Source organism: Drosophila pseudoobscura, chromosome X, assembly GCF_009870125.1.
Source record: "Drosophila pseudoobscura strain MV-25-SWS-2005 chromosome X, UCI_Dpse_MV25, whole genome shotgun sequence".
Classification (NCBI taxonomy): Eukaryota; Metazoa; Arthropoda; class Insecta; order Diptera; family Drosophilidae; genus Drosophila; species Drosophila pseudoobscura.
The window spans coordinates 46277936-46301098 of NC_046683.1; the positions used below are offsets into that span (position 1 = coordinate 46277936).

Consider the following 23163-nt stretch of genomic DNA (forward strand, 5'->3'; position numbering starts at 1 on the left):
TAAAATATACTTGTTTACAGCTATCTAATTTGTTACAGTAAATCGCTCGGACACATCTTTTCAGTCCAATAAACCCTTGTCCAGCACCAGTACAGGGTATAGGGTATGAAAACTGTTTACTGCCACTATGGGCGAGCCAACCAACGGTCGGGAGTCTGACACTGGCGTCGACGTCGACGTCGCTGCCTGGCCTTTCAGTGCAAGGCAGGCCTCTCCGGTTCTTTGGGATCAGTCTTTGGACTGACGTTGCCGTGTAGATCGCGGTCAGAAAATTCTCGGAGCAGGAGCTGTTGAACTGTTTGTGCGACTTTGTTTGCGGTAACTTATTTGTTCGTTCAGAAAACATAACAAATTAAATATTTCTGTATTAAATGATCCGCTTAAAAAAGAGATTTGTGCCCTCAACCGGATAATGCATAAAAAAGGAGACAATTAAATAATGCTAATTAAGTACAACTACAAACAAATTGATTTAACGAATTAAGTGCTATTTAATATAAGCAGAAAACAAAAAAACAAAATACAGAAAACAGTAATAGCGACAAAAAAAAACGCAGTTGGTAGTAAAAGTCGCATAATTGATTCATTTATGCATATTCAGCAGAAATATTTATGAATATGTATTCCCCATTCAGACCCCATTGACGGTAACAACAAAAGCGAAGAGCAAACTAGTTGCCATTTTAAATTAATAGCCAATTTAATAATATTTAGTTAACTATATGTACATATATAAACTATTTTTTGTGGGTGCAAATTGGTTTAAGAGTCCGCCCGTGAAGTGAATGGAAAAGAGAGAGCGGGCGAGCGGGTCTTTGTTTGAACAATTGAGTGGTGGCCCGACAGCTGATTTCACTTATCTTCTCTCTCTTAAATATATATCACCAGTTGTGTCTCTCTTAAAAAAATTATTCACACTCCCAGATAAACATACATACATTGGAGTATGTTCTCCTCTCCCGCTGCTTGTTCCATTTTGTTACCCTTCCTTCACGAGGGGGCTACGATTATAACCAACAAAGCAGAGGAGGAATCAATTCCGATCCGATAAAGGGAGTAATACATGTAGAGTAATACATACATATGTATGAGTAAACGCGGCAATAGTATCTTTGCGGCATGTGCAAGAGAAAAGTATGATACTGGGAAGAGCATTTAAACATAGGAACAATAATTGTATGGTACTGGTACTGCAGATGCAATTTCGAACATCCGTTTTGCACTTGCAGCCACCTCAACCATGGCCTTGAACTTTAATTGGCAAAATAAATCCAGAAAATCCATTTGTTTATTGATGCTGGACTGGATTCTATTTGTAGCCACCCCATATGGCTATGTTTGGCTAAATATTTTCTTTCAATAGGCCTTCCCAAAAAAATAAGATTTCAGCCAAAGCTAACTTTGGTACACAAATGTCTGGATTCATATAAATTTTGGTTGCAAATTGAAATTGAAATTACGAAATATTCAATTTACGACTTGGATTTGCTTACTTATTCGGTCAGGAGTCCATAAATAGGGGCGATAAAAGTATTTCGGAAGGCTCTGACGCATGGAATAAGAGGATGTGGTGACTTTGTAGATATACTTATCGATCAAACGTGTTAATCGTATACGGTTATGAGCCTGATATATACATACATATTGCAAATGGGCTTGTTCTATAGTTCTTTTTTCCCCGTCCAACCGCTAAATTGTTAGGGTGACTACTCGTACTTCACAATCAAATTAAAATACCACATCGATGCGGCAATACAGTACTGGTATTTATGTAGTTCTCAGATAAGGGATAATTCAAATAAAAGAGCGCTCGTCTTTTATTCATTCGATTCAATGCAATTCATTGCATTTTTGTACATTTGTAATTGCAAGTTTACTATGAAGATCCAATCATTCGAGGACTGCTACGGCTTCGGATCCGTTGTGCCCGAATATACGGTCATGCGGATGCTGTCATTAACGAAATTTGCTTCTATCTGTGGCAGTTGGTTACATACATACTTTTTCAATGTTTATCGCTACTTCATAATAAAAACTCACCGAATCTGAATGTAGTGTTCTTCGATGCCACGGCAAAGTGAACTGTTGTAAAGATGTCGTAGCGCAGACCCTCATTTGGAGGGAGAGCTTTAACGAATATGACTTTGAAATCGCCTTTGCCGGATAAATGCCTGAGAAGAAAGACCGCGTTAGTCCTATCACCATGTTGGAGGCCATCCAGTTGCGAATCGATTACGGGAGGAGATTCGCAATAGTTATGAGAGTAAGGAAAACGGAAAGATCCTTAATTCCCAAGTGCGAGCCAACATACACATTGCACACACACATATATAGTGCTATTCGGAACCATATACACATATTTCCCCATATATAAGCTGGAAACAAAAGAAGGTATGATCTCATGTTAGTGCCGTGCACGTGGTAGCATACCCAATGTTGCAGTGAAGTTGCCCTAAGCTGCCTATTGAAGTTGAAGTCTTACCTTATATTAATGAATCATTGTGAATTGAAATTAATCTTTGAAATCATAAAAACGGTCGGTCGCGTATCCGCGCCAGGATCAAGGGACAATGCAGGAACTCGAAGTCATTGTCATGGTAGGGTAGGTACAGAAGAGAGGGACAATCAACATCTAGGTCCCCTCCAAATAGAACGAGTTCAGTAGGGCTTTTCATTTCTCGTGTCGGCGCCATCAGCATTTCAGTGTACTTTGTTTTGTATAATTTCTTACAGTTTTCCATAAAGGGCTCTATATAAATGTAGTGGAGTACAATAGTACAATTAGGTGAGGAAGAACGCCGACCATCCGGCGAGCTAGACCTGAGCATACGACCAAACCTATTTGTGCGCCGTCCTTTGAGTTCAGTCACAGTCATCTGTTGATATCGAGGGCCTCTGGGTGGAGGTCTGGGTGGAGATACAATCTACAAACGGCACAGCACTTCCTGGAGCACTTACCTTTGGTGGCGGCCGCGTTTCTCTGTTCCGTGCAGATATTTCCCTTTCCATAGAGTTTTTCCTACTCTTATAATTATTGCCGATCTTCTCCCATTCATAATCGATTCACCACCGTGCCTCTAGCATGTGATGGGAACAACGAGGCCCATCTTCTGAGGTATTGGTCCGGCGAAAGCGATATCAGAGGCATAATCGTTGAAGCTCCCGCTCCATCTGAGGGTCTGCTCTATGACATCGTTACAAAAGTTCTTCTTGATGGATTATTGGAGAGTAATATTCGCAAGTCTTTTGGATAATCCAAAGATACTCACAGCTCGATCCATGGAGGACTGCCTCTGATGCTTCGGGCTCTTCTCGAAGGTAAACGATTGAACGGCGTTTAAAAAACTAGGCTGCGTTATGTCGGTTGTATCCATCGAGTTGTTCCATTAAACAACTATTTCAACCAACTGGCGGCTAAGCAAGGGATGTGGTTGTCAGTTCAGGAGAGCTATGAAGAATCCTCCACAGAGGATCGTCTACTTACATAGAGTCGTTCGCTCCTGAGAACAGCACAAATGATTCTTTCGAATGCAGGTCGGGTATAACAAAATCAATTTTGCTTTGATTGATGAAAACGGAAAGAAAAATTTCATCGATATTAACTGAGAATTTTCTTGTGAACTTTGTGTGTACTAACTTTTTTGAATACTCGTATAGACATAAAAATCCCAGCTTGCATGAATGTTTAAAAATTACAGGTAGGGCTTGACATTTAGATGGTATTTCTTTTTTTCGATCTGTCCGTTGTTCTGATTTACATATCGATCAAAGGATCGTCCTGAAATGGCCAATAGCATTAGCCTAACTAATGAAATAATATTATTTAAAAGATTTGGTATGGATTTATTTGAATATGTATTTATAACAGATTTTATGGAACTATTACTTATTGTAAATGCACTTTAACAGGATGTTCATAGCACATTTCCAGGCAGAGAGAGAATACATTTGATTTGCAATCCTTAGCAATCTGCTTCATCCCTGTCATCTCTCCTGTGCCCGTGCTGCAACTCCAACGTGACAAAGGCCAAATCGCTTATCCGCCTCTGTATCCCTATCCGGTTCTGTGTGCGGTGTCGTAGCTGTCATCCTGGGGCAGGCATCATGACAAACGGAAACCGCACGGCAGTTGCTGCTGCTGCTCCCTCAGTAGTGAATGGCTATAGCTTCGGATCCGTTGTGCCCGAATAAACGGTCATGCGGATGCTGTCATTAACGAAATTTGACTCGAATGCATTGACATTCCCATTCGAATCGGCTTCTATCTGTGGCAGTTGGTTGCATATATAATTTTCAATGTTTATCGCTGCTTCATAATAAAAACTCACCGAATCTGAATGCAGTGTTCTTCGATGCCACGGCAAAGTGAACCGTTGTAAAGATGTCGTAGCGCAGACCCTCATTTGGAGAGAGAGCTTTAACGAATATGACTTTGAAATCGCCTTTGCCGGATAAATGCCTGAGAAGAAAGACCGCGTTAGTCCTATCACCATGTTGGAGGCCATCCAGTTGCGAATCGATTACGGGAGGAGATTCGCAATAGTTATGAGAGTAAGGAAAACGGAAAGATCCTTAATTCCCAAGTGCGAGCCAACATACACATTGCACACACACATATATAGTGCTATTCGGAACCATATACACATATTTCCCCATATATAAGCTGGAAGCAAAAGAAGGTATGATCTCATGTTAGTGCCGTGCACGTGGTAGCATACCCAATGTTGCAGGGAAGTTGCCCTAAGCTGCCTATTGAAGTTGAAGTCTTACCTTATATTAATGAATCATTGTGAATTGAAATGAATCTTCGAAATCATAAAAACGGTCGGTCGCGTATCCGCGCCAGAATCAAGGGACAATGCAGGAACTCGAAGTCATTGTCATGGTAGGGTGGGTACAGAAGAGAGGGACAATCAACATCTAGCTTCTCTCCAAATAGAACGAGTTTAGTAGGGCTTTTCATTTCTCGTGTCGGCGCCATCAGCATTTCAGTGTACTTTGTTTTGAATAATCACTTACAGTTTTCCATAAAGTGCACTATATAAATGTAGTGGAGTACGATAGTACAATTAGGTGAGGAAGAACGCCGACCATCCGGCGAGCTAGACCTGAGCATACGACCAAACCTATTTGTGCGCCGTCCTTTGAGTTCAGTTACAGTCATCTGTTGATATCGAGGGCCTCTGGGTGGAGGTCTGGGTGGAGATACAATCTACAAACGGCACAGCACTTCCTGGAGCACTTACCTTTGGTGGCGGCCGCGTTTCTCTGTTCCGTGCAGATATTTCCCTTTCCATAGAGTTTTTCCTACTCTTATAATTATTGCCGATCTTCTCCCATTCATAATCGATTCACCACCGTGCCTCTAGCATGTGATGGGAACAACGAGGCCCATCTTCTGAGGTATTGGTCCGGCGAAAGCGATATCAGAGGCATAATCGTTGAAGCTCCCGCTCCATCTGAGGGTCTGCTCTATGACATCGTTACAAAAGTCCTTCTTGACCTTGGCACTTTAATGGATTATTGGAGAGTAATATTCGCAAGTCTTTTGGATAATCCAAAGATACTCACAGCTCGATCCATGGAGGACTGCCTCTGATGCTTCGGGCTCTTCTCGAAGGTAAACGATTGAACGACGTATAAAAAACTAGGCTGCGTTATGTCGGTTGTATCCATCGAGTTGTTCCATTAAACAACTATTTCTACCAACTGGCGGCTAAGCAAGAGATGTGGCTGTCAGTTCAGGAGAGCTATGAAGAATCCTCCACAGAGGATCGTCTACTTACATAGAGTCGTTCGCTCCTGAGAACAGCACAAATGATTCTTTCGAATGCAGGTCGGGTATAACAAAATCAATTTTGCTTTGATTGATGAAAACGGAAAGAAAAATTTCATCGATATTAACTGAGAATTTTCTTGTGAACTTTGTGTGTACTAACTTTTTTGAATACTCGTATAGACATAAAAATCCCAGCTTGCATGAATGTTTAAAAATTACAGGTAGGGCTTGACATTTAGATGGTATTGCTTTTTTTCGATCTGTCCGTTGTTCTGATTTACATATCGATCAAAGGATCGTCCTGAAATGGCCAATAGCGTTAGCCTAACTAATGAAATAATATTATTTAAAAGATTTGGTATGGATTTATTTGAATATGTATTTATAACAGATTTTATGGAACTATTACTTATTGTAAATGCACTTTAACAGGATGTTCATAGCACATTTCCAGGCAGAGAGAGAATACATTTGATTTGCAATCCTTAGCAATCTGCTTCATCCCTGTCATCTCTCCTGTGCCCGTGCTGCAACTCCAACGTGACAAAGGCCAAATCGCTTATCCGCCTCTGTATCCCTATCCGGTTCTGTGTGCGGTGTCGTAGCTGTCATCCTGGGGCAGGCATCATGACAAACGGAAACCGCACGGCAGTTGCTGCTGCTGCTCCCTCAGTAGTGAATGGCTATAGCTTCGGATCCGTTGTGCCCGAATAAACGGTCATGCGGATGCTGTCATTAACGAAATTTGACTCGAATGCATTGACATTCCCATTCGAATCGGCTTCTATCTGTGGCAGTTGGTTGCATATATAATTTTCAATGTTTATCGCTGCTTCATAATAAAAACTCACCGAATCTGAATGCAGTGTTCTTCGATGCCACGGCAAAGTGAACCGTTGTAAAGATGTCGTAGCGCAGACCCTCATTTGGAGAGAGAGCTTTAACGAATATGACTTTGAAATCGCCTTTGCCGGATAAATGCCTGAGAAGAAAGACCGCGTTAGTCCTATCACCATGTTGGAGGCCATCCAGTTGCGAATCGATTACGGGAGGAGATTCGCAATAGTTATGAGAGTAAGGAAAACGGAAAGATCCTTAATTCCCAAGTGCGAGCCAACATACACATTTCACACACACATATATAGTGCTATTCGGAACCATATACACATATTTCCCCATATATAAGCTGGAAGCAAAAGAAGGTATGATCTCATGTTAGTGCCGTGCACGTGGTAGCATACCCAATGTTGCAGGGAAGTTGCCCTAAGCTGCCTATTGAAGTTGAAGTCTTACCTTATATTAATGAATCATTGTGAATTGAAATGAATCTTCGAAATCATAAAAACGGTCGGTCGCGTATCCGCGCCAGAATCAAGGGACAATGCAGGAACTCGAAGTCATTGTCATGGTAGGGTGGGTACAGAAGAGAGGGACAATCAACATCTAGCTTCTCTCCAAATAGAACGAGTTTAGTAGGGCTTTTCATTTCTCGTGTCGGCGCCATCAGCATTTCAGTGTACTTTGTTTTGAATAATCACTTACAGTTTTCCATAAAGTGCACTATATAAATGTAGTGGAGTACGATAGTACAATTAGGTGAGGAAGAACGCCGACCATCCGGCGAGCTAGACCTGAGCATACGACCAAACCTATTTGTGCGCCGTCCTTTGAGTTCAGTTACAGTCATCTGTTGATATCGAGGGCCTCTGGGTGGAGGTCTGGGTGGAGATACAATCTACAAACGGCACAGCACTTCCTGGAGCACTTACCTTTGGTGGCGGCCGCGTTTCTCTGTTCCGTGCAGATATTTCCCTTTCCATAGAGTTTTTCCTACTCTTATAATTATTGCCGATCTTCTCCCATTCATAATCGATTCACCACCGTGCCTCTAGCATGTGATGGGAACAACGAGGCCCATCTTCTGAGGTATTGGTCCGGCGAAAGCGATATCAGAGGCATAATCGTTGAAGCTCCCGCTCCATCTGAGGGTCTGCTCTATGACATCGTTACAAAAGTCCTTCTTGACCTTGGAACTTTAATGGATTATTGGAGAGTAATATTCGCAAGTCTTTTGGATAATCCAAAGATACTCACAGCTCGATCCATGGAGGACTGCCTCTGATGCTTCGGGCTCTTCTCGAAGGTAAACGATTGAACGACGTATAAAAAACTAGGCTGCGTTATGTCGGTTGTATCCATCGAGTTGTTCCATTAAACAACTATTTCTACCAACTGGCGGCTAAGCAAGAGATGTGGCTGTCAGTTCAGGAGAGCTATGAAGAATCCTCCACAGAGGATCGTCTACTTACATAGAGTCGTTCGCTCCTGAGAACAGCACAAATGATTCTTTCGAATGCAGGTCGGGTATAACAAAATAAATTTTGCTTTGATTGATGAAAACGGAAAGAAAAATTTCATCGATATTAACTGAGAATTTTCTTGTGAACTTTGTGTATACTAACTTTTTTGAATAGAGACATAAAAATCCCAGCTTGCTTGAATGTTTAAAAATTACAGGTAGGGCTTGACATTTAGATGATATTTCTTTTTTTCGATCTGTCCGTTGTTCTGATTTACATATCGATCAAAGAATCGTCCTGAAATGGCCAATAGCATTAGCCTAACTAATGAAATAATATTATTTAAAAGATTTGGTATGGATATATTTGAATATGTATTTACAACAGATTTTATGGTACTATTACTTATTGTAAATGCACTTTAACAGGATGTTCATAGCACATTTCCAGGCAGAGAGAGAGAATACATTTGATTTGCAAGCCTTAGCAATCTGCCTCATCCCTGTCATCTCTCCCGTGCCCGTATCCGTTGTTCATTAGACAAGTGCTGCAATTCCAACGTGACAAAGGCCAAATCGTTTGTCTGCTCCGCATCCGTATCCGTATCCGCATCTGTATCTCTATCCGGATCTGAGTGCGGTGTCGTAGCTGTCATCCTGGGGCAGGCGTCATGCCACACGGAAAACTCACGGTAGCCGTAACCCAGCCGCTGCTGCTGCTGCTTCTGCTGCTCCCTCAGTAGTGAGAGGAACGTGGTCGTGGCATGTACATTCCGCGTGAAATCCAATTCACGCAGACTGTCCGCCTGGTCGGCGAGGAAGGGGAGCAGGGCATGCGCGGCTCGCGGCTGCTGTGGCAGCCACTTGATGCTACCATCCGAAACATCATAGTGCACCGTCAGCTGCGAGTGCCAAGCAAAGCGATGCAGGCGGAAGGTGTCCCCTGAGCCCGTTTCCACCATGAGACGTAGGAGGCTCGAATCGAGTTGACACTGCAAATGGAGTCCCACAATTTGACAGGCAGGGGGTTCGTGTCCGTGTCCGTGTCCATTTCCAGGTCCTCTACTGTCCTGTAATGCCTTGAGGCAGGCCGAGATGGTGGCGCCGGCTGCGTCGCTGCCAACGGCATTTGCTTTGTCATCATCCGTGTGCTTGTGGCAGAGGAAACCCGTCAACCGGCGCAGTCGGGGTAGTCGCATTATCTCCGTAGCCGTGGCACGCACCAGGCACGCCGGCAACTTCAGGGATTCCAAAGTTTCTCCATATTTGATGTCCGTCCAGGGGCGTGGGCAGCTCCATCCCGGCTGCAGCTCAAGCACCCGCAAGTGTTTCAGCTGTCCGAAGAGCAAGTGGAGATCCACCGGTGTTATTCCTTCGCCCAAGCCCAGCTGCAGGTGCACCAAATTGGGGCAGATTGCCGGCAATCGATGCAGCACCCATGCCCCGCTCTCCACAAAGCTCATCCTCTGCATGTGGGCCAAGCATTTCCGTTTCCGGTTGAGCCACTGCCGACAGCCACCGCTGCTGCCATTCAGGTTGAGAAGCGCCCTCGTCCGTGAACACAGCAGATGCAGGAGTTGACTCTGCTCTTTGGCGCTTAGACGCTTTAATAGCTGCTCCCGGCCACAGTCGAAGTGCTGGGCATATTTGCGACACCAGATCCGTAGCACCAGCTGGCCCAGGCGCTCGTCCAGCTGCAGGAGACTCCATTGGTCGTCAATGGAGAGCCGCTCGCATATTAGCAGCAGGCAGTCGTCGTTGAGTTCTGTGAGGGTTGGGCAATCGTTGACTCCTTTTACAGCTTGGTGACTCTCTGCTGTACCAAATACTCGCACTGTCTGTCTGCTGCTCCTCAGTCGCATACTGGTGCTACTTTCCTCGCTGAGTCGACTCTCCGAACTGAGAGGAGCGGGCGGAAGCGCGTGCCACATTGTGCCGCCGCTGTCTGAACCCTTGTCGCGAATCAGTGTCGCCCTCAGTGAGGCCCTGAAATCGCAGCTGTGCCACCGCCGCCCGTTGGGTTGCAGTGCGTGCGATTGCACTGAGTGCAAGGCGACATCGACATCGACACCAACACCACCAACAGAAACATGCCGCACATGGACATGGGTATGGACATGAAATCATCCACTTCCACTTGTGATTGCGCAGATCTTGTGGCAAACAGATTGCACAGTGGAACGAGTTGTGTAAAGAAGAAGTATTTATCTATGCATATAATATACGTATATTTTATTCTTCTAAAATACACAAGGCAGCCCAAACAGGTCGAATAATATTTTAAATCTCATATTTTTCCATGGCCTACCACTCTCACACCACTGTTTGTTGCCCGCTGAGTGCCATGCCTCTTCTCCTGTTAGCCGTGGTGGCGACTCCAATTCGAGCATAAGTGCAACCCCTAGCTGACAAAACCGATGCGGGTTTCACATTTCCACTCTCTGCTTCGCTCTCTCTCTCTCTCTTTCTCTGGCAGAGAGATACCCAGAGACATTGAGCGAGAGAGACAGCCAAGAGTTGGGCTATTTTTAATACGAGTACCCTCCCCGATAACTCCAACTGCACATGTGTCCAAGGCCAAGGTGGCTCAGTGGGGGGCGGAGGAGCCAGAGTTCAACTATTTCGAGTGTAGCAAATCATTGGGTGGGGGAGAACAAATCACAATAGATCGCAGGCCAGCCATTATCTGAGCGTCGTAAACAAAGAGCTGTCGCTGGAAACCCATTGATAAGGCGGATCTGTGGACACTCATACAGTGCCGTTGAAAAAACCAAAAACTGCCTGGTCGTATCTGTTAAGTGGGTGTTGGTTTGTGAGTCAGAGCCGAACATGAGCTGGAAAATATAGTACATTTTGGATTATAGAATTTGAAGGAGCAGAAACAAAATTTTACAAAATTTAATAAAAATGGATACCAGAGGGTTATACCAGAATGGAGAGCACCATTCCCATGATTCTCCGCTGGCGGCAAGAGTGATCCGCCTGGACGTTGCGGGGGAGCTACCCCCAAACCCACGGCTGCGGAGCACTCTCAAATATGACACCGTGTGCTTCAACGCAGCCATTTCGTTGGCTTTGTTTGCCGCATTCACCATGTTGGGGGTGGCCATGTTTTTTCTTACGCCCTTAAAAGATTTACAGGCCACTCCCGAGGAGCTCTTTGCCCGGAAGCACCACAGCATGGTGGCAAAGGAGCAACGGATGCAAGTGGGGGGCAAGCTGAACCTGAGTCCCCTCGAAGAGATGGCCAATGCCCGGCTAGTCAAGCAGGCGGACATGGAGGTGCAACGCTTGAGGGTGAACTACTCTTCGAACACGCCGCAGTTCCTTAAAGACCACAAGATCAGTGAGACGGATCTGTATGGTATGCTCAAGAGCATGCCAAAGGGCGGACTGCTCCACATCCATGATGCCGGCATGATGAAGCTTGAAATTCTCATCGAGCTCACGTACCGTGACGACCTGTGGGTCTGTGTCGGCATGGACCACGTGTTCGAGAACTTTCGGTTCTCCAACGTCTTTCCCCACATTCGTCCGTCTGCGGACGACTACAAATGCATCTGGATGCTGATGAGCAACTACCACACGTTCGAGTGGCGAGACCGCTACGAGGAGATGCTCAAGGAGGGTCTAACGCTCCGGGAGGGTGGCTACAAGAATTCTGCAGAGCTGGCCTGCCACATGCGCCGGAGCCATCGCCTCATCCATGGGCTGGTCACGTTCCAGCCCCTCTGGTCGAGCTTCCTCTTCCGAATGCTTGAGGATTTCTATAGCGATGGCGTCCACTATGTGGAGCTGCGCTCTTCCCTGCCACTTGTGAGTGAAGAATGGTGCTGGTACTGGTATCCTGATTAACTCCTCCATTATCCGCCCTTCCCCCAGTTGTACGACCTGAACGGCACTAACTTCACCATTCTGGACACAGTCAGTTCGATCGTTACCATAACGAAAATGTTCATGTCCACCTACCCCGACTTCATTGGCATCAAGATAATATATACGCCGGCCAGGGACTTGAATGATAGCCGCATGGATCAGTATGTGGAAAATGCCCGCCTACTGAAGGTCCGTACTTCGCCTTTTAATCCTCTGGGGATCCGCCCGCCTCTAATCGTCCCCCTCTGCTCTCACATCAGACCCACTTTCCCGATCTATTTGCGGGCCTCGATCTGAACACGTTCGGCGACGAGTGCACGATGCCAGGACTGGGCGAGGCCACACAGCTCCTGCATATTGGCGACGAGATTGACTTCTACTTCCAGGCAGGCGAGTCCCGCTGCCCGGACATGACCAAACCACATGCTAATCTCATCGACGCAGTGCTTCTGGGCAGCAAGAGGATCGGGCATGCCCTCAACATCCCCCAACATCCAGAACTCTTGCGGACCATGCGCCACATGCAGGTGGCCGTAGAGTTGTGTCCGCTCTCTAACCACTATATGCAGTATATCCAAGATTTCCGCGAGCATCCGGCAGCGTATTTGCTAGCTGCAGGCTACCCCATCGTTATGGGCTCCGATTATCCCCATTTCTGGGACGCAGCCCCTCTCACCGACGACTTCTACGTGGCCTTTGTGGGCATTGTCAGTGGGCGCGGTAATATTCGCCTGCTCAAACAGTTGGCCCTGAACTCCTTCCTGTACAGCTCCCTAAGCTGCACGGAGCGGACGTCGGCCATAAACCAGTGGAGCTGCAGCTGGAACAGGTGGATCAAAGAGTTTGTGAACCAGACCAACATCGCGCCAATCGAAGATTCTTCGTGATACTCTGACACTTGACATGTCGTGTACTTTTGAATAGGGTTTTGGCTAATTGAATTAAATTTGATGAGTAATTTTCCGGCTATTAAACTATTTGTTTAGTTGGATTCTTTCCTTGAAGAGTACAGAATTCCTTTGATGACTTTTGTAGGCCAAAGTTGCCAGTTGCAAGTAGTGTTGTATAATTATGCGTCCTGCATATAAGTGCTCAACAATTTTAATCGAAATCTTCATTGAATCGCCAGTTGAGAATTATTAATGATTTCTGAAATTCAGAATATTTTGAAGCTGCAAGATAAATGGAAGAATTGCATTTTTTAGTGCCCAAATTATAGTGTTGCAAAATTTTGCAACCGATAAGTGCTAAAAAACGTAAATTTAAAATTTGCACTTGGTTTTTTAATGAATTCTAAAGGAATTGAGAGAGTTTTGAGGACCAATGAGCAACCAATATATAAAAGCAAAGAGCTTTTTTCTGGTAGTTTTCCTTGCACTTGTTGGCTCGTATGGCTTCCGGCTCGTTAAACGAGCATAGCCAAGTAGAAGGTACTCGAACTCTAACGCCAGGGCTATGACTATGGCCAGGGCTGCGAGTATGGTTATGCAATCTTATCTGTGTTCACTCGTAAATCAAGATGCCAGATTGGCTGCGATTAAGTCGGTTACCAACCTGGTGGGAATGCGTCCCACTCCTCCCTATCCTTATCGCAGTGAAATCCGGTTGAACGCGTGTTAAATCAAAGATAATGCCAAATATTGAATGGGCCACCCAATCATTTCAGATAGCGTGGGGGCATCGAAACTGAAATCGGAGCTTCTTAAGTGCCACCAGACATCAGTCGAAGTACGGACGTAGTCGGGATTAGACGAACTATGAGAATGCTTGGCCGAAGATATTATAATCTTATCGCTGTTCTGGCTGTGGGCCTCTTCATGTGCGTCTGCCCAGATCCGGTTGAGTCGCGCACACGGAACAAGAATGTAGCCGAAAGGAGGCTGATGTCATTGTACGGCAACACACCCCATGTGGAGGCGCTTCTGGGCAGGAGTCGACCCACTCCGGACACCTACAAGACCCTGCGGAACGCCTTCTTCCGCTACGAGGAGTCTCGCTCCCTGGGCTACGACCTGGAGCTGACGGATCGCGAGCTCCAGGCCAATGAGACCATCATGGCCGCCAAGCTGCACGAGTACACGGAGGGACTGCTCACGCCGCATCTCTTTAAGCCGGCCCAGCACATCTTTGATGTCCTCGACGGTATCCGCGACACGCAACTCTTCCACTTCCTCAAGAAGATGCCCAAGGGGGCGGTCCTGCACGCCCACGACACGGCCCTCTGCAGCACGGAGTCCATCATCAAGCTGACATACTACGACAGCCTGTGGGCTTGTCTGCAGAAGGACGACCTCGACTTCTCCATTCTACGGTTCGCCAAGACGGAGCCCCAGGCGCAGGACAACTGCAACTGGACTCTGCTGACCGAGGTGCGACAGAAGTACGGCGCGGAGAATGTGGACGAGTATCTGTCGGAGCATCTCACCCTGTACCCCACCAAGAAGTTCGAGGACAACAATGCCGCCTGGTCAACCTTCATGGACATCTTTAGCCTACTCGACGGGCTGGTGATGTATGCCCCCGCCTGGGGCGACTACTACTACAACGCCCTGCAGGAGTTCTACGACGATGGAGTGCAGTACCTGGAATTCAGATCGGTGGTACCAACGGTGGGTGTTTTACAGCCATCATCCAGAACATAGTACTCTAATCTTTCCCGTCTACTTGCAGCTGTATGATATGGAGGGAACTGTTTACACCGCTTTGGACACGGTGAGGATCTACGTGGAGACACTGGAGAAGTTCAAGAAAGACAATCCCGATTTTATTGGCTCTCGGATGATCTATGCACCCATTCGTAATACCAATCCCGAAGGCGTGCTCAGCTACATTGAAACCCTGAAAGAGATCAAGGTGGGTTCCCCTGAAACACTTGATATATTCTGAATGGATTAATCATAAGTCTATGCTTCCTTCATTGATAGGCACAATATCCTGACTTCATAGCTGGCTTCGATCTGGTGGGACAGGAGGAGTTGGGACGACCGCTCAGCGAGTTTATCGATCAACTGCTGGAGATTCCAGAGGACATTGACTTCTACTTCCATGCCGGCGAGACGAACTGGTTTGGCTCCTCAGTCGATGAGAATCTGATCGATGCCATTCTACTGGGCACAAAGCGCATTGGACATGGCTTTGGTCTGGTCAAGCATCCGGTGGTCCTCGATATGCTAAAGAAGCTGAACGTGGCCATCGAAGTGAATCCCATTTCGAACCAGGTGCTGCAGCTGATAACCGACTTCCGGAACCATCCCTGTGCCACCTTTTTCGCCGATGGCTATCCCGTAGTGATCTCCTCGGACGATCCATCCTTCTGGAAGGCCACGCCTCTGACGCACGACTTTTACATCGCCTTCCTGGGAATTGCCTCGCAGCACTCGGATCTGCGGCTGCTCAAGAAGCTGGCCCTCAACTCCATCCAGTATAGCTCTCTGCCGACAGAGCAGCAGTTCGAGGCCCTGGAGAAGTGGCAGGCCAAGTGGGATCAGTTCATTGCGGATGTTAACGAGGAGTCCCCGAACCGTGGATCATCCAGTCTGCACCTCGATTGACTAGCACGGGTGGTGGCAGCGTTCCTGGTCGCATTCTCCCTGCTGAGCTCTGGCCTGCGACGCTAGTCGGTCCCCCTACACACTTCTGCATCCCCATCCGCATCTGCAGCTGCATCCATTCAGAGCCATGCCCATATACAATTTTTTTTATCCCATATGTCAGTTTGTTGTAAGCTAATTGTTATGGATTAGTCTTTAGTTAGACTTAAGTCTGTTCCTTCCTGTTCTACATATCTCTCTTTCTCTCTCCATTAACAACTCTGTGTCCAACATACTCGAACCAAAGAGATTGTATGCGCCACGCTTTGAGGTTTTCTCCAGGTTGTGAGGCCTGCTCTTGGTGGCAAAGAAGAAAACTATCGCAATAAAGAACTTTTGCTAGTCGTAGCCGACATACAAACGAGAACTAGAACCCGAACAGCGACTAAAAGTCCATGCAATTTATGTTGCCAGCTCAAACGAAGGAAGGCTGAGCAATAATCCTAATGAGAGAGGCGGCAACCAGGCGGAGAGGAGGATGGGAGATGGGGACGTGAGCAGCACTGATATGGCGCTACCAACTAGTAAACCTTTAGTCCATCTACACGAAAGTTATACAATTGATAATCATATCATATAATGCCCGAGAATCTATTATAAGTAATCATCAGTTTCCATTCAAGATAGCGCTATATTTCGCTGTTAGTTATGGCAGCTTTAGTATCTCTCTTTCTGTTGCCTCCATTAATACGATATCGCACTGTTAAATTCTCTCTCTCTTTCTCTCTAAGACTGAGCCCATAATCATCAATTTATAGTCACGATGCCATCGCTAAGTGAAGCCTCATGTAGTGCAGTCAAGGCTGCTCGGTTTTTCCTGTTTTAGCCCGCATAAATCTCTCATTGCCTCTCGGTGTGCTGCTGTGCCGAGTGCACTGCAAAGTGGATGCGAATTTTAATGAATATGCGCTATATGGTCGTTGAGTCACCACCCACCCAGCCACCCAGCCACCCGGCCATCCATCCATCCAACCATCCATCCGACCAACATCCCTTTGAGCTCAGCTCTGGATGGGAGCCATACAACTGCTGCGAATGTTTCAATTTTACGTTCCACTGTTTAGTGGCAAAGGCTGCTGATGGTGCTTCTGCTGCTTCAGCTTCTGCTGGTAATGCTGATGGTGATGGTGCCTCCGGCATCCTGCAACGAAACCGGGTTCGATTTTGATTTGGCTCGCGCTGGTAATGAGCTGGGAAAGTTTTATGGGTCGACGGCGGATGCAGCACCAGGTTCGTAGGAGGCCATAAAATTGATGGGCGAGTGTTGTGAGTGGGTCGTAGCCATATCATCTGCCAGTGCCAGCCAGTGCGGCAGTCTCATCAATTTGATGTCGTGCACATTTAATGTGGTGTTGAGGGGACGCGCGGATGCATAAAAAACCAGAGCCCGACCCAAAGCCCAAGCCAGAGCAGAGCTCGAGCCAGGGCCATAAATTACTAATAAAAGCCGCGTGTGTGCGAGTATGTGAAGTACATAGGTGGCGGGGGTCGCGGAAATGCGTTGGCCGCCATTTTGTGCGGCGTAACGGTGGAAGCGGATTTGAGGCGCTAACAAATGTGCGGCCTATTGACACATTCGGGACGGAACTGACACATACTAACAAATACGAGTAGTAAATAAATTAAGTAAATCACAGGATTTTTCATTCTATGATAAATTCTACATGTCCAAGTATCTGCCACGCTTGGCATTCTGTGTAGGGCGCCCAGGTCTGATGGCCCTGCGCCATGACTCGACCGACTGCGCCAAGATCGGCCATACCACGGTTTCGATGAGTCGCAGTCTGCGGAAGACGTCGCCGTCGGCCTACAAGATCCTACGCAACACCGTCGCCAAGTTGGAGCAGATGATAGGCATGGGCCACCGGGTCAGGCTAAACGAAAAGGAGCTGGCGGCCAACGCTGTGATCATGGCAGTGAAGAAAGAAGAGATAAAGAGAGGCCTGCTCGATCCATCCAAGTTCTCGCCGGGCCAGCACATCTTCCAGACGCTGAACCACATCCGCAAGTCACCGATCTTCAACATCCTCAAGAAAATGCCCAAGGGAGGCGTGCTGCACGCCCATGACACGGCCCTGTGCAGCACGGAGTTCCTCATCGAGCTTACGTACCGCGAGAACCTGTGGATCTGCACCACGGACAAGGGCTGCAAGGCGATTGCCTTTCGCTTCGCTCTGGAAAAGCCCACCATGAAGGCCATCGAGGCCTGCAGCTGGGAGCCGATGGAGGACTTTCGCCAACGGCACGGCGAGGAGAATGTCCGGCGATACTTTCAGCAGCGCTTCAGTATGTATCCCTTATCTAACTTCACGTCGAACAACCAGGCCTGGAGCCACTTCATGGGCATTTTCATTCTCCTCGACGGTCTCCTTTGTTACGCCCCCGTTTGGGGCGACTATTACTACAACGCCCTGAAGGAGTTCTACGAGGACGGGGTGCAGTATCTCGAGTTGAGATCCCTGCTGCCGCCGCTCTACTGCATCGGCGGCGAGATTTTGGATATCAGGGATACGGTGGCCATTTACGAGGCCGAGATGGAACGTTTCAAGGCCTCGCATCCGGACTTCATTGGCTCCAAGCTGATCTATGCCCCGCTGCGAGGAGTCGAGCCCAAGGTGGTGGAGGAATATGTAAAAACTGCGGCGGATCTGAATGTAGGTTCTATTTATTCCTTAAAAACCCACTCTTACTTATTCTTTCCACCCATTTGTAGAAAGAATTTCCAGATTTCATGATTGGCTTTGACCTGGTCGGCCAGGAGGAGCTGGGGCGACCGCTCATCGAGTTTGTGGAGCCGCTGCTGAAGATGCCCGAGCACATCAACTTCTACTTCCACGCGGGCGAGACAAACTGGTTCGGATCGCCCATCGATGAGAACCTGATCGATGCTATCCTGCTGGGCACGAAGCGCATTGGCCACGGCTATGCCATCACCAAGCACACGCTTTCCATGCAGCTGTGCCGCCTGCTCGACATCGCCATAGAGGTGTGCCCTGTCTCCAACCAGGTGCTGCAGCTGGGCGTCGACTATCGCAACCATCCGGCGGCCCTGATGATAGCCGCAAATGTGCCCATTGTCATCTCCTCCGACGATCCCTCGTTCTGGCGTGTTGCCCCACTGTCGCACGACTTCTACTTTGCCTTTCTGGGGATAGCACCGATGCAGGCGGATCTGAGGTTCCTAAAGTGCCTAGCCCTCAACTCGATCAGGTACAGCGCCTTGAAGGGAGAGGAGAAAGACGAGGCCTTCAGCAAGTGGCAGAAACTCTGGGATAAATGGATCGATAATGTGATATCGAACAAATGAATCAAAGTGAATGATTTTGTGAATATTTGGTAAAAACTCGGAGTACGTTTCATTAAATTTCGCATTTATTTTATGTGTATATCGTTTGCATTTCTCGGGCCTCGCACGGTTGGCCGTACAGCTCCGATGCTAGCTAAGAGTTGACTTTAGTCTGAAACTTACATCGATACTCGTACAATTGATATGGCTATGGGTGTGGTGGATAAGCTGCGTTCATTAAATGACTTAAATCAGGGGATAATCCAGGGGATATGTATGTCTGGTTCGTGGGACTAGTAAGAGGGAACTATGGCCAGGGTGGTCGCCATGGAGATGCCTCCTCCGCAGCCAGCACCCTGGCTATTCATTTACATTCATTTATTGTAGCCATCTAAATTCTTTGTTAAGCTTACATATGTCCTCCTCAAGCAGAGTCTTACACATTTAAAGATAGGGCTTACGTGTAGATCTGAATACAAGTGAGTATATAGCACAGTTATAACTTGAATGCACACGAATTAGCAGTAAGTTGCTTTCCAGGGTTTATGGATTTTTGGTACCGTCCGTTCCCGTTCCTATTCCCCTGTCGGCAATTTAGACCAAAATACGCTTTGCTTCTCAAATTGTTCAAGCCATTTACATCTATTAAAAAAAAATTAATATTGCTAAGTACATATGTATGTATGTATGTTTATAAGTAGGTTATTATTATATCGGGGAAATATTCTTATTTGCGTCTTTGCCTTTCTTAGATGCTTGCAAAAATATTTGGAAATATTTGACTAGTGTTTCATTTTTGCTTTGTTTTGTTTTGTCCTGTCTTGCGGTGTATATTCTGCCCTTGGGTTTCGATTATCCCTATCATTCACATACCCAAACTTACGGCCTCGATATGTTCAAATCCTAAGTATAACTTGCATCACCATCGAATTTCCACTCCACTCGCGTATTCGTACTCTTTACAATCATCACCATCCATCCATTACATCCATCCACCCATCCATCCATCCATCCATCTATCGATCCATCCATTGGGAATGGTCTTTTTAAGTATCGCTATGCTGTACAAATCTTAAACTCTACTCTCCCCAAGCCTACACCTTCTGATCCCATTCCTACTTCTGCTTTATCCAGAGGTTCCTCCTCATCCTTTAACCAGAGGCTCCTACTGATTCCTTTCTTCTTTCCCTGGCCTTTCCCGATCGACTTTTCTTCTATCGCAAATAAGATTTATGTTCGGGCTATGTGAAATGTTGCCAGTGTTGCTGATGTTGCTTCTGTTCATTTTGCTGCTGCTGCTTTTGACGTAGTTTAGCGGTCTTCCAACTGGTCTCGCCCACGCTCAACGGATAGGGTATAATATCAGGCTGTTGTTCCGAGGAAGAGTTGTCTATATCGTTGTGGTCTATATCCATGTTGCTGTTAGCCACATCCGCTGTCGCATCGTTGTCGTCGTTGTTGGTTTGCTCATTTGGCTCGCCATTATTTTCGTGGTTGTGCCGCTGCCGCTGCATCTGCCTCGGCCTCGGCACCGGTTTCTGTTGGCCTTCATTAATATGGTTTTTGTAATTGTTATAACCATATTTATTCGTGTTAGACATGTTGTCATGGGGTATGTTACTGCTGATGTTGCTCCTGTCACCATTGCAATGCTGCGTGTGCGAAAAGACATAGACGAACGAGGGGAAAAACGTGTTAAATTTTAATATAAATTCAGTAATAATGGAAATATGCATATTTATGGGCATTCTATTACATTTCAGGCCCCTGTTGGTTAAACAAATATAATTATGAAACAATTTGCAGGCCCCTGCTTGAATATTTCGAATATTTGATAATTTAACTATTGATATTTGCTCGTTATATATGTTCATACATATTTATATGTACATATGTAGATACGAGTGCCTTTAAGATTATTTTCGCTGTATTAAAGTATACCCCTTGGGGACTGCAGATAACACAGATAGAGCACAACCACAAGAACTGCAAAACTGGCACAGACAAAGGGCTAGATAAAGACTAAAAACAGAAACAATAGAATACGAAATATAGGAACTAACAGGGCTTTGGTCCATGGAAAAATTTTCTGGCTATTAATGTATGTATAGCTAATTATTATCTCTCTATTACATAAAAGGTTCTTAAGGTGTTATGTTATTAGAAGCAGTATTAGTAGTACAGCTTTGATATTCGAGCTTGGGTTGCACACGAAATTGTTAGAACTGCAGTTGATGTACTGATGGGGGACTGGCTTGTCCCCTATCTAGCCGATAAGCGATAATGTACCCCCGATATAAGTAGTATATAGTAGCTTCATACAATGGTAAAAGAAATAATGGGACAATGCCAATGCCATGATAGCAACAAACAACCGCAAAAAGATAGGCCAGCAAATCGGGAGCATATAAAGCAACACTTTTTCGCAAAGTGTATCATAAGTCGCTACTCGATCAGCACGCTGGAAGAACAATCTCTGCAGCCCTTAAGAAAGATGAGCCTCTGCACAGCACCTCCAGCCATCGTCCCCCGATCGATGTGGGGCAAGAACAAGGAAACCGCACGCATTGTGATCATCGGAGCCGGAGCCTCGGGCATTGCGGCTGCCACCCGTTTGCTTGAGCAGGGATTCAGGAACGTACGGATACTGGAGGCCGAGGATCGCATCGGGGGACGCATCCACACGATCCCATTCGCGGATAATGCCATCGATCTGGGCGCCCAGTGGTGCCACGGCGAGCAGGGAAACGTGGTATACGAGCGGGTCAAGGAATTGGATCTCCTCGACAGGACAGGCAACCCTACCATGCACTTTTTTCGCTCAAACAAGGAAACGCTTGGTGAGGATCAAGCGAAGGCTCTCAAGAACTTCATGGATGCCTCGTCTACCCTGACGGACGCCGACTACGAAGGCTCTGTGGGTGATTACCTGACCCAGAAGTACTGGAAGGAGTTCCCAACCATGGACCGCGTCGTTGCCAAGGAGATCCTAGACTGCATCAAGAAAATGATCTGCAGCTCTGACGCCTGCGATCACCTCTTTGAACTGTCCCCGCAAAACCATCTGACCTTCGCCGAGAGCGAGGGTGATCCAAACCTCAACTGGCGGGGCAAGGGCTACAAGCAGTTCCTCAGAGTCCTGATGAATGTCCAGGACGATGATCCAGAGGATCTGGGCGTGCTCAAAGGACACGTTCTGTTCAACAAGCGCATTGCCGAGATCAACTGGGAGGGAGCCGACGAGCTGATGATCCGCTGCTGGAATGGGGAGATTCTCACAGCGGATCACGTCATCTGCACCGTCTCCCTGGGAGTACTGAAGGAGCAGCATAGAAATCTCTTTGTGCCCAACCTCCCCGCGGCAAAGGTGCGGGCTATCGACGGCCTCAAGCTGGGAACGGTGGACAAGTTCTTATTGGAGTTTTCCGAACAGCCAATGCCAGAGAGTTTGCTGAGCTTCAACTTCCTCTGGCTGGAGGCCGATCTTTTGGAGCTGCGTGGCACCGAGAACTTTTGGCTGGAGGGAATCTGCGGCTTCCATCGCGTTGGTCATCAGCCCCGTCTGATCGAAGGCTGGATAATTGGAGCCCATGCCCGTCACATGGAGACGCTGACCGAGGAGAAAGTGCTCCTGGGCTTGCTTTGGCTCTTCCGCAAGTTCCTGTCCTTCGATGTGCCCCATCCGAAGCGCTTCCTGCGCAGTCAGTGGCACTCCCATCCCAATTTTCGCGGCAGCTATAGCTTCCAACCCACGTACGCGGACGAGCTGCGGACGGGTCGCTGGGACCTGGAGTCCCCGCTGGCGGATGTCTCCGGCCGTCCTCGATTGCAATTCGCTGGTGAGGCTTCGAGCAGGACCCACTTCAGCACGGTGCATGGGGCCGTAGAAACGGGCTGGCGTGAGGCGGATCGCCTGAATGAGTTTTATAAGGTCAGAGCCTAATCATAGCCTGAAATTATATGTGTATTGGAGCCCCGTTGCATGCACTGGTTAATCGAATAAAACATCTTAGAGACAAAGAAATAAACTCCAACCAAGTTAGTTAGTAAGACAATTAAGACAAAAGTTCCACTTCTAGCCGTGTTCCAGCTGCCAGACACTCACACCATCCCTACTCCAGCTTCAACTCCAACTTCACATCCATTCCGAGTGCTAGTCCCCATCAGCAAACACAGGGAAATACTTTGCCAGTCATAACAACCATTAACTGGACCATAACATAAGCCCACCAAAGACAGGGGCAAAACAGGATAGAACGAACAGGACGACGACTCTTCGGGTCAGGTGAATGTGTGTCCTTTGGTCAAACAGGGACTTGTTTAACATTGTCAC

General features: G+C 47.0%; 6 protein-coding genes and 2 long non-coding RNA genes across 17 annotated transcripts in view; 4 read left to right on the forward strand and 4 right to left on the reverse strand.

Annotated features, from left to right (window-relative positions):
- The first annotated feature begins 210 nt into the window (after window positions 1-210).
- Adgf-A (Adenosine deaminase-related growth factor A) lies at window positions 211-15917 on the forward strand. Of its 2 annotated transcripts, none has more exons than XM_015187368.2 (4): window positions 211-318; window positions 13621-14563; window positions 14625-14807; window positions 14879-15917. In XM_015187368.2, exons 2-4 carry the CDS (start codon window positions 13712-13714, stop codon window positions 15503-15505), a joined length of 1662 nt encoding a protein of 553 aa, XP_015042854.1. In that variant the 5' UTR covers window positions 211-318; window positions 13621-13711; the 3' UTR covers window positions 15506-15917. The 2 variants fall into 2 exon arrangements, with proteins under 2 accessions (XP_015042854.1, XP_001353442.3); XM_001353406.4 differs by having other exon boundaries at window positions 221-318; window positions 13625-14563.
- Window positions 1794-3666, reverse strand: LOC26532074 (uncharacterized). Of its 3 annotated transcripts, none has more exons than XR_004469715.1 (6): window positions 3485-3666; window positions 3270-3414; window positions 2959-3209; window positions 2483-2895; window positions 2041-2375; window positions 1794-1976 (listed from the first exon to the last, which is right to left on the reverse strand). It is a non-coding gene; the product is annotated as an uncharacterized lncRNA (long non-coding RNA). The 3 variants fall into 3 exon arrangements; XR_004469714.1 differs by having other exon boundaries at window positions 2483-2907; window positions 2959-3206; window positions 3485-3664; XR_004469713.1 differs by having other exon boundaries at window positions 2483-2907; window positions 3485-3664.
- LOC26532271 (uncharacterized) lies at window positions 3839-8255 on the reverse strand. Of its 5 annotated transcripts, none has more exons than XR_004469711.1 (11): window positions 8089-8255; window positions 7874-8018; window positions 7549-7812; window positions 7073-7497; window positions 6631-6965; window positions 5787-6563; window positions 5572-5716; window positions 5247-5510; window positions 4771-5195; window positions 4329-4663; window positions 3839-4265 (listed from the first exon to the last, which is right to left on the reverse strand). It is a non-coding gene; the product is annotated as an uncharacterized lncRNA (long non-coding RNA). The 5 variants fall into 5 exon arrangements; XR_004469709.1 differs by having other exon boundaries at window positions 5787-6567; window positions 7073-7485; window positions 8089-8254; XR_004469710.1 differs by having other exon boundaries at window positions 4771-5183; window positions 5787-6567; window positions 8089-8254.
- LOC4813144 (uncharacterized) lies at window positions 8421-10765 on the reverse strand. Its single transcript, XM_001353404.3, has one exon. The coding sequence runs from the start codon at window positions 10007-10009 to the stop codon at window positions 8585-8587; it is 1425 nt and encodes a 474-aa protein (XP_001353440.2). The 5' UTR covers window positions 10010-10765; the 3' UTR covers window positions 8421-8584.
- On the forward strand, window positions 10887-12931 carry Adgf-A2 (Adenosine deaminase-related growth factor A2). Its single transcript, XM_001353405.3, has 3 exons — window positions 10887-11894; window positions 11961-12143; window positions 12215-12931. Exons 1-3 carry the CDS (start codon window positions 10986-10988, stop codon window positions 12839-12841), a joined length of 1719 nt encoding a protein of 572 aa, XP_001353441.1. The 5' UTR covers window positions 10887-10985; the 3' UTR covers window positions 12842-12931.
- Window positions 15918-17123: 1206 nt separating the features above from the next.
- Adgf-B (Adenosine deaminase-related growth factor B) lies at window positions 17124-18924 on the forward strand. Its single transcript, XM_001353407.3, has 2 exons — window positions 17124-18198; window positions 18258-18924. The coding sequence occupies exons 1-2, from the start codon at window positions 17209-17211 to the stop codon at window positions 18849-18851; spliced, it is 1584 nt and encodes a 527-aa protein (XP_001353443.1). The 5' UTR covers window positions 17124-17208; the 3' UTR covers window positions 18852-18924.
- Ccn (cellular communication network factor protein Ccn) overlaps window positions 18899-23163 on the reverse strand; it is a 46608-nt gene continuing 42343 nt past the window's right edge. For all 3 annotated transcript variants that reach the window (XM_033381499.1, XM_033381500.1, XM_002134855.3), the window contains one exon: window positions 18899-20482. In XM_033381499.1, the coding sequence (XP_033237390.1) occupies window positions 20072-20482 (411 nt within the window). In that variant the 3' untranslated portion in view covers window positions 18899-20071. The remainder of the gene's footprint in view (window positions 20483-23163) is intronic.
- Window positions 21253-22851, forward strand: LOC4813106 (spermine oxidase). The gene has a single exon (XM_001353409.4). The coding sequence runs from the start codon at window positions 21325-21327 to the stop codon at window positions 22771-22773; it is 1449 nt and encodes a 482-aa protein (XP_001353445.4). The 5' UTR covers window positions 21253-21324; the 3' UTR covers window positions 22774-22851.

Bases quoted from the DNA above. Each gene is read 5' to 3' on its own strand.
- Adgf-A (XM_015187368.2), top strand. From the start codon at position 13,712: ATGAGAATGCTTGGCCGAAGATATTATAATCTTATCGCTGTTCTGGCT. The intron at 14,564-14,624 runs GTGGGTGTTTTA...GTCTACTTGCAG, and splicing joins TCAGATCGGTGGTACCAACG to CTGTATGATATGGAGGGAAC. The intron at 14,808-14,878 runs GTGGGTTCCCCT...CTTCATTGATAG, and splicing joins AAACCCTGAAAGAGATCAAG to GCACAATATCCTGACTTCAT.
- LOC4813106 (XM_001353409.4), top strand. From the start codon at position 21,325: ATGAGCCTCTGCACAGCACCTCCAGCCATCGTCCCCCGATCGATGTGG.
- LOC4813144 (XM_001353404.3), bottom strand. From the start codon at position 10,009: ATGTGGCACGCGCTTCCGCCCGCTCCTCTCAGTTCGGAGAGTCGACTC.
- Adgf-B (XM_001353407.3), top strand. From the start codon at position 17,209: ATGTCCAAGTATCTGCCACGCTTGGCATTCTGTGTAGGGCGCCCAGGT. The intron at 18,199-18,257 runs GTAGGTTCTATT...ACCCATTTGTAG, and splicing joins AAACTGCGGCGGATCTGAAT to AAAGAATTTCCAGATTTCAT.
- Adgf-A2 (XM_001353405.3), top strand. From the start codon at position 10,986: ATGGATACCAGAGGGTTATACCAGAATGGAGAGCACCATTCCCATGAT. The intron at 11,895-11,960 runs GTGAGTGAAGAA...CCCTTCCCCCAG, and splicing joins TGCGCTCTTCCCTGCCACTT to TTGTACGACCTGAACGGCAC. The intron at 12,144-12,214 runs GTCCGTACTTCG...CTCTCACATCAG, and splicing joins AAAATGCCCGCCTACTGAAG to ACCCACTTTCCCGATCTATT.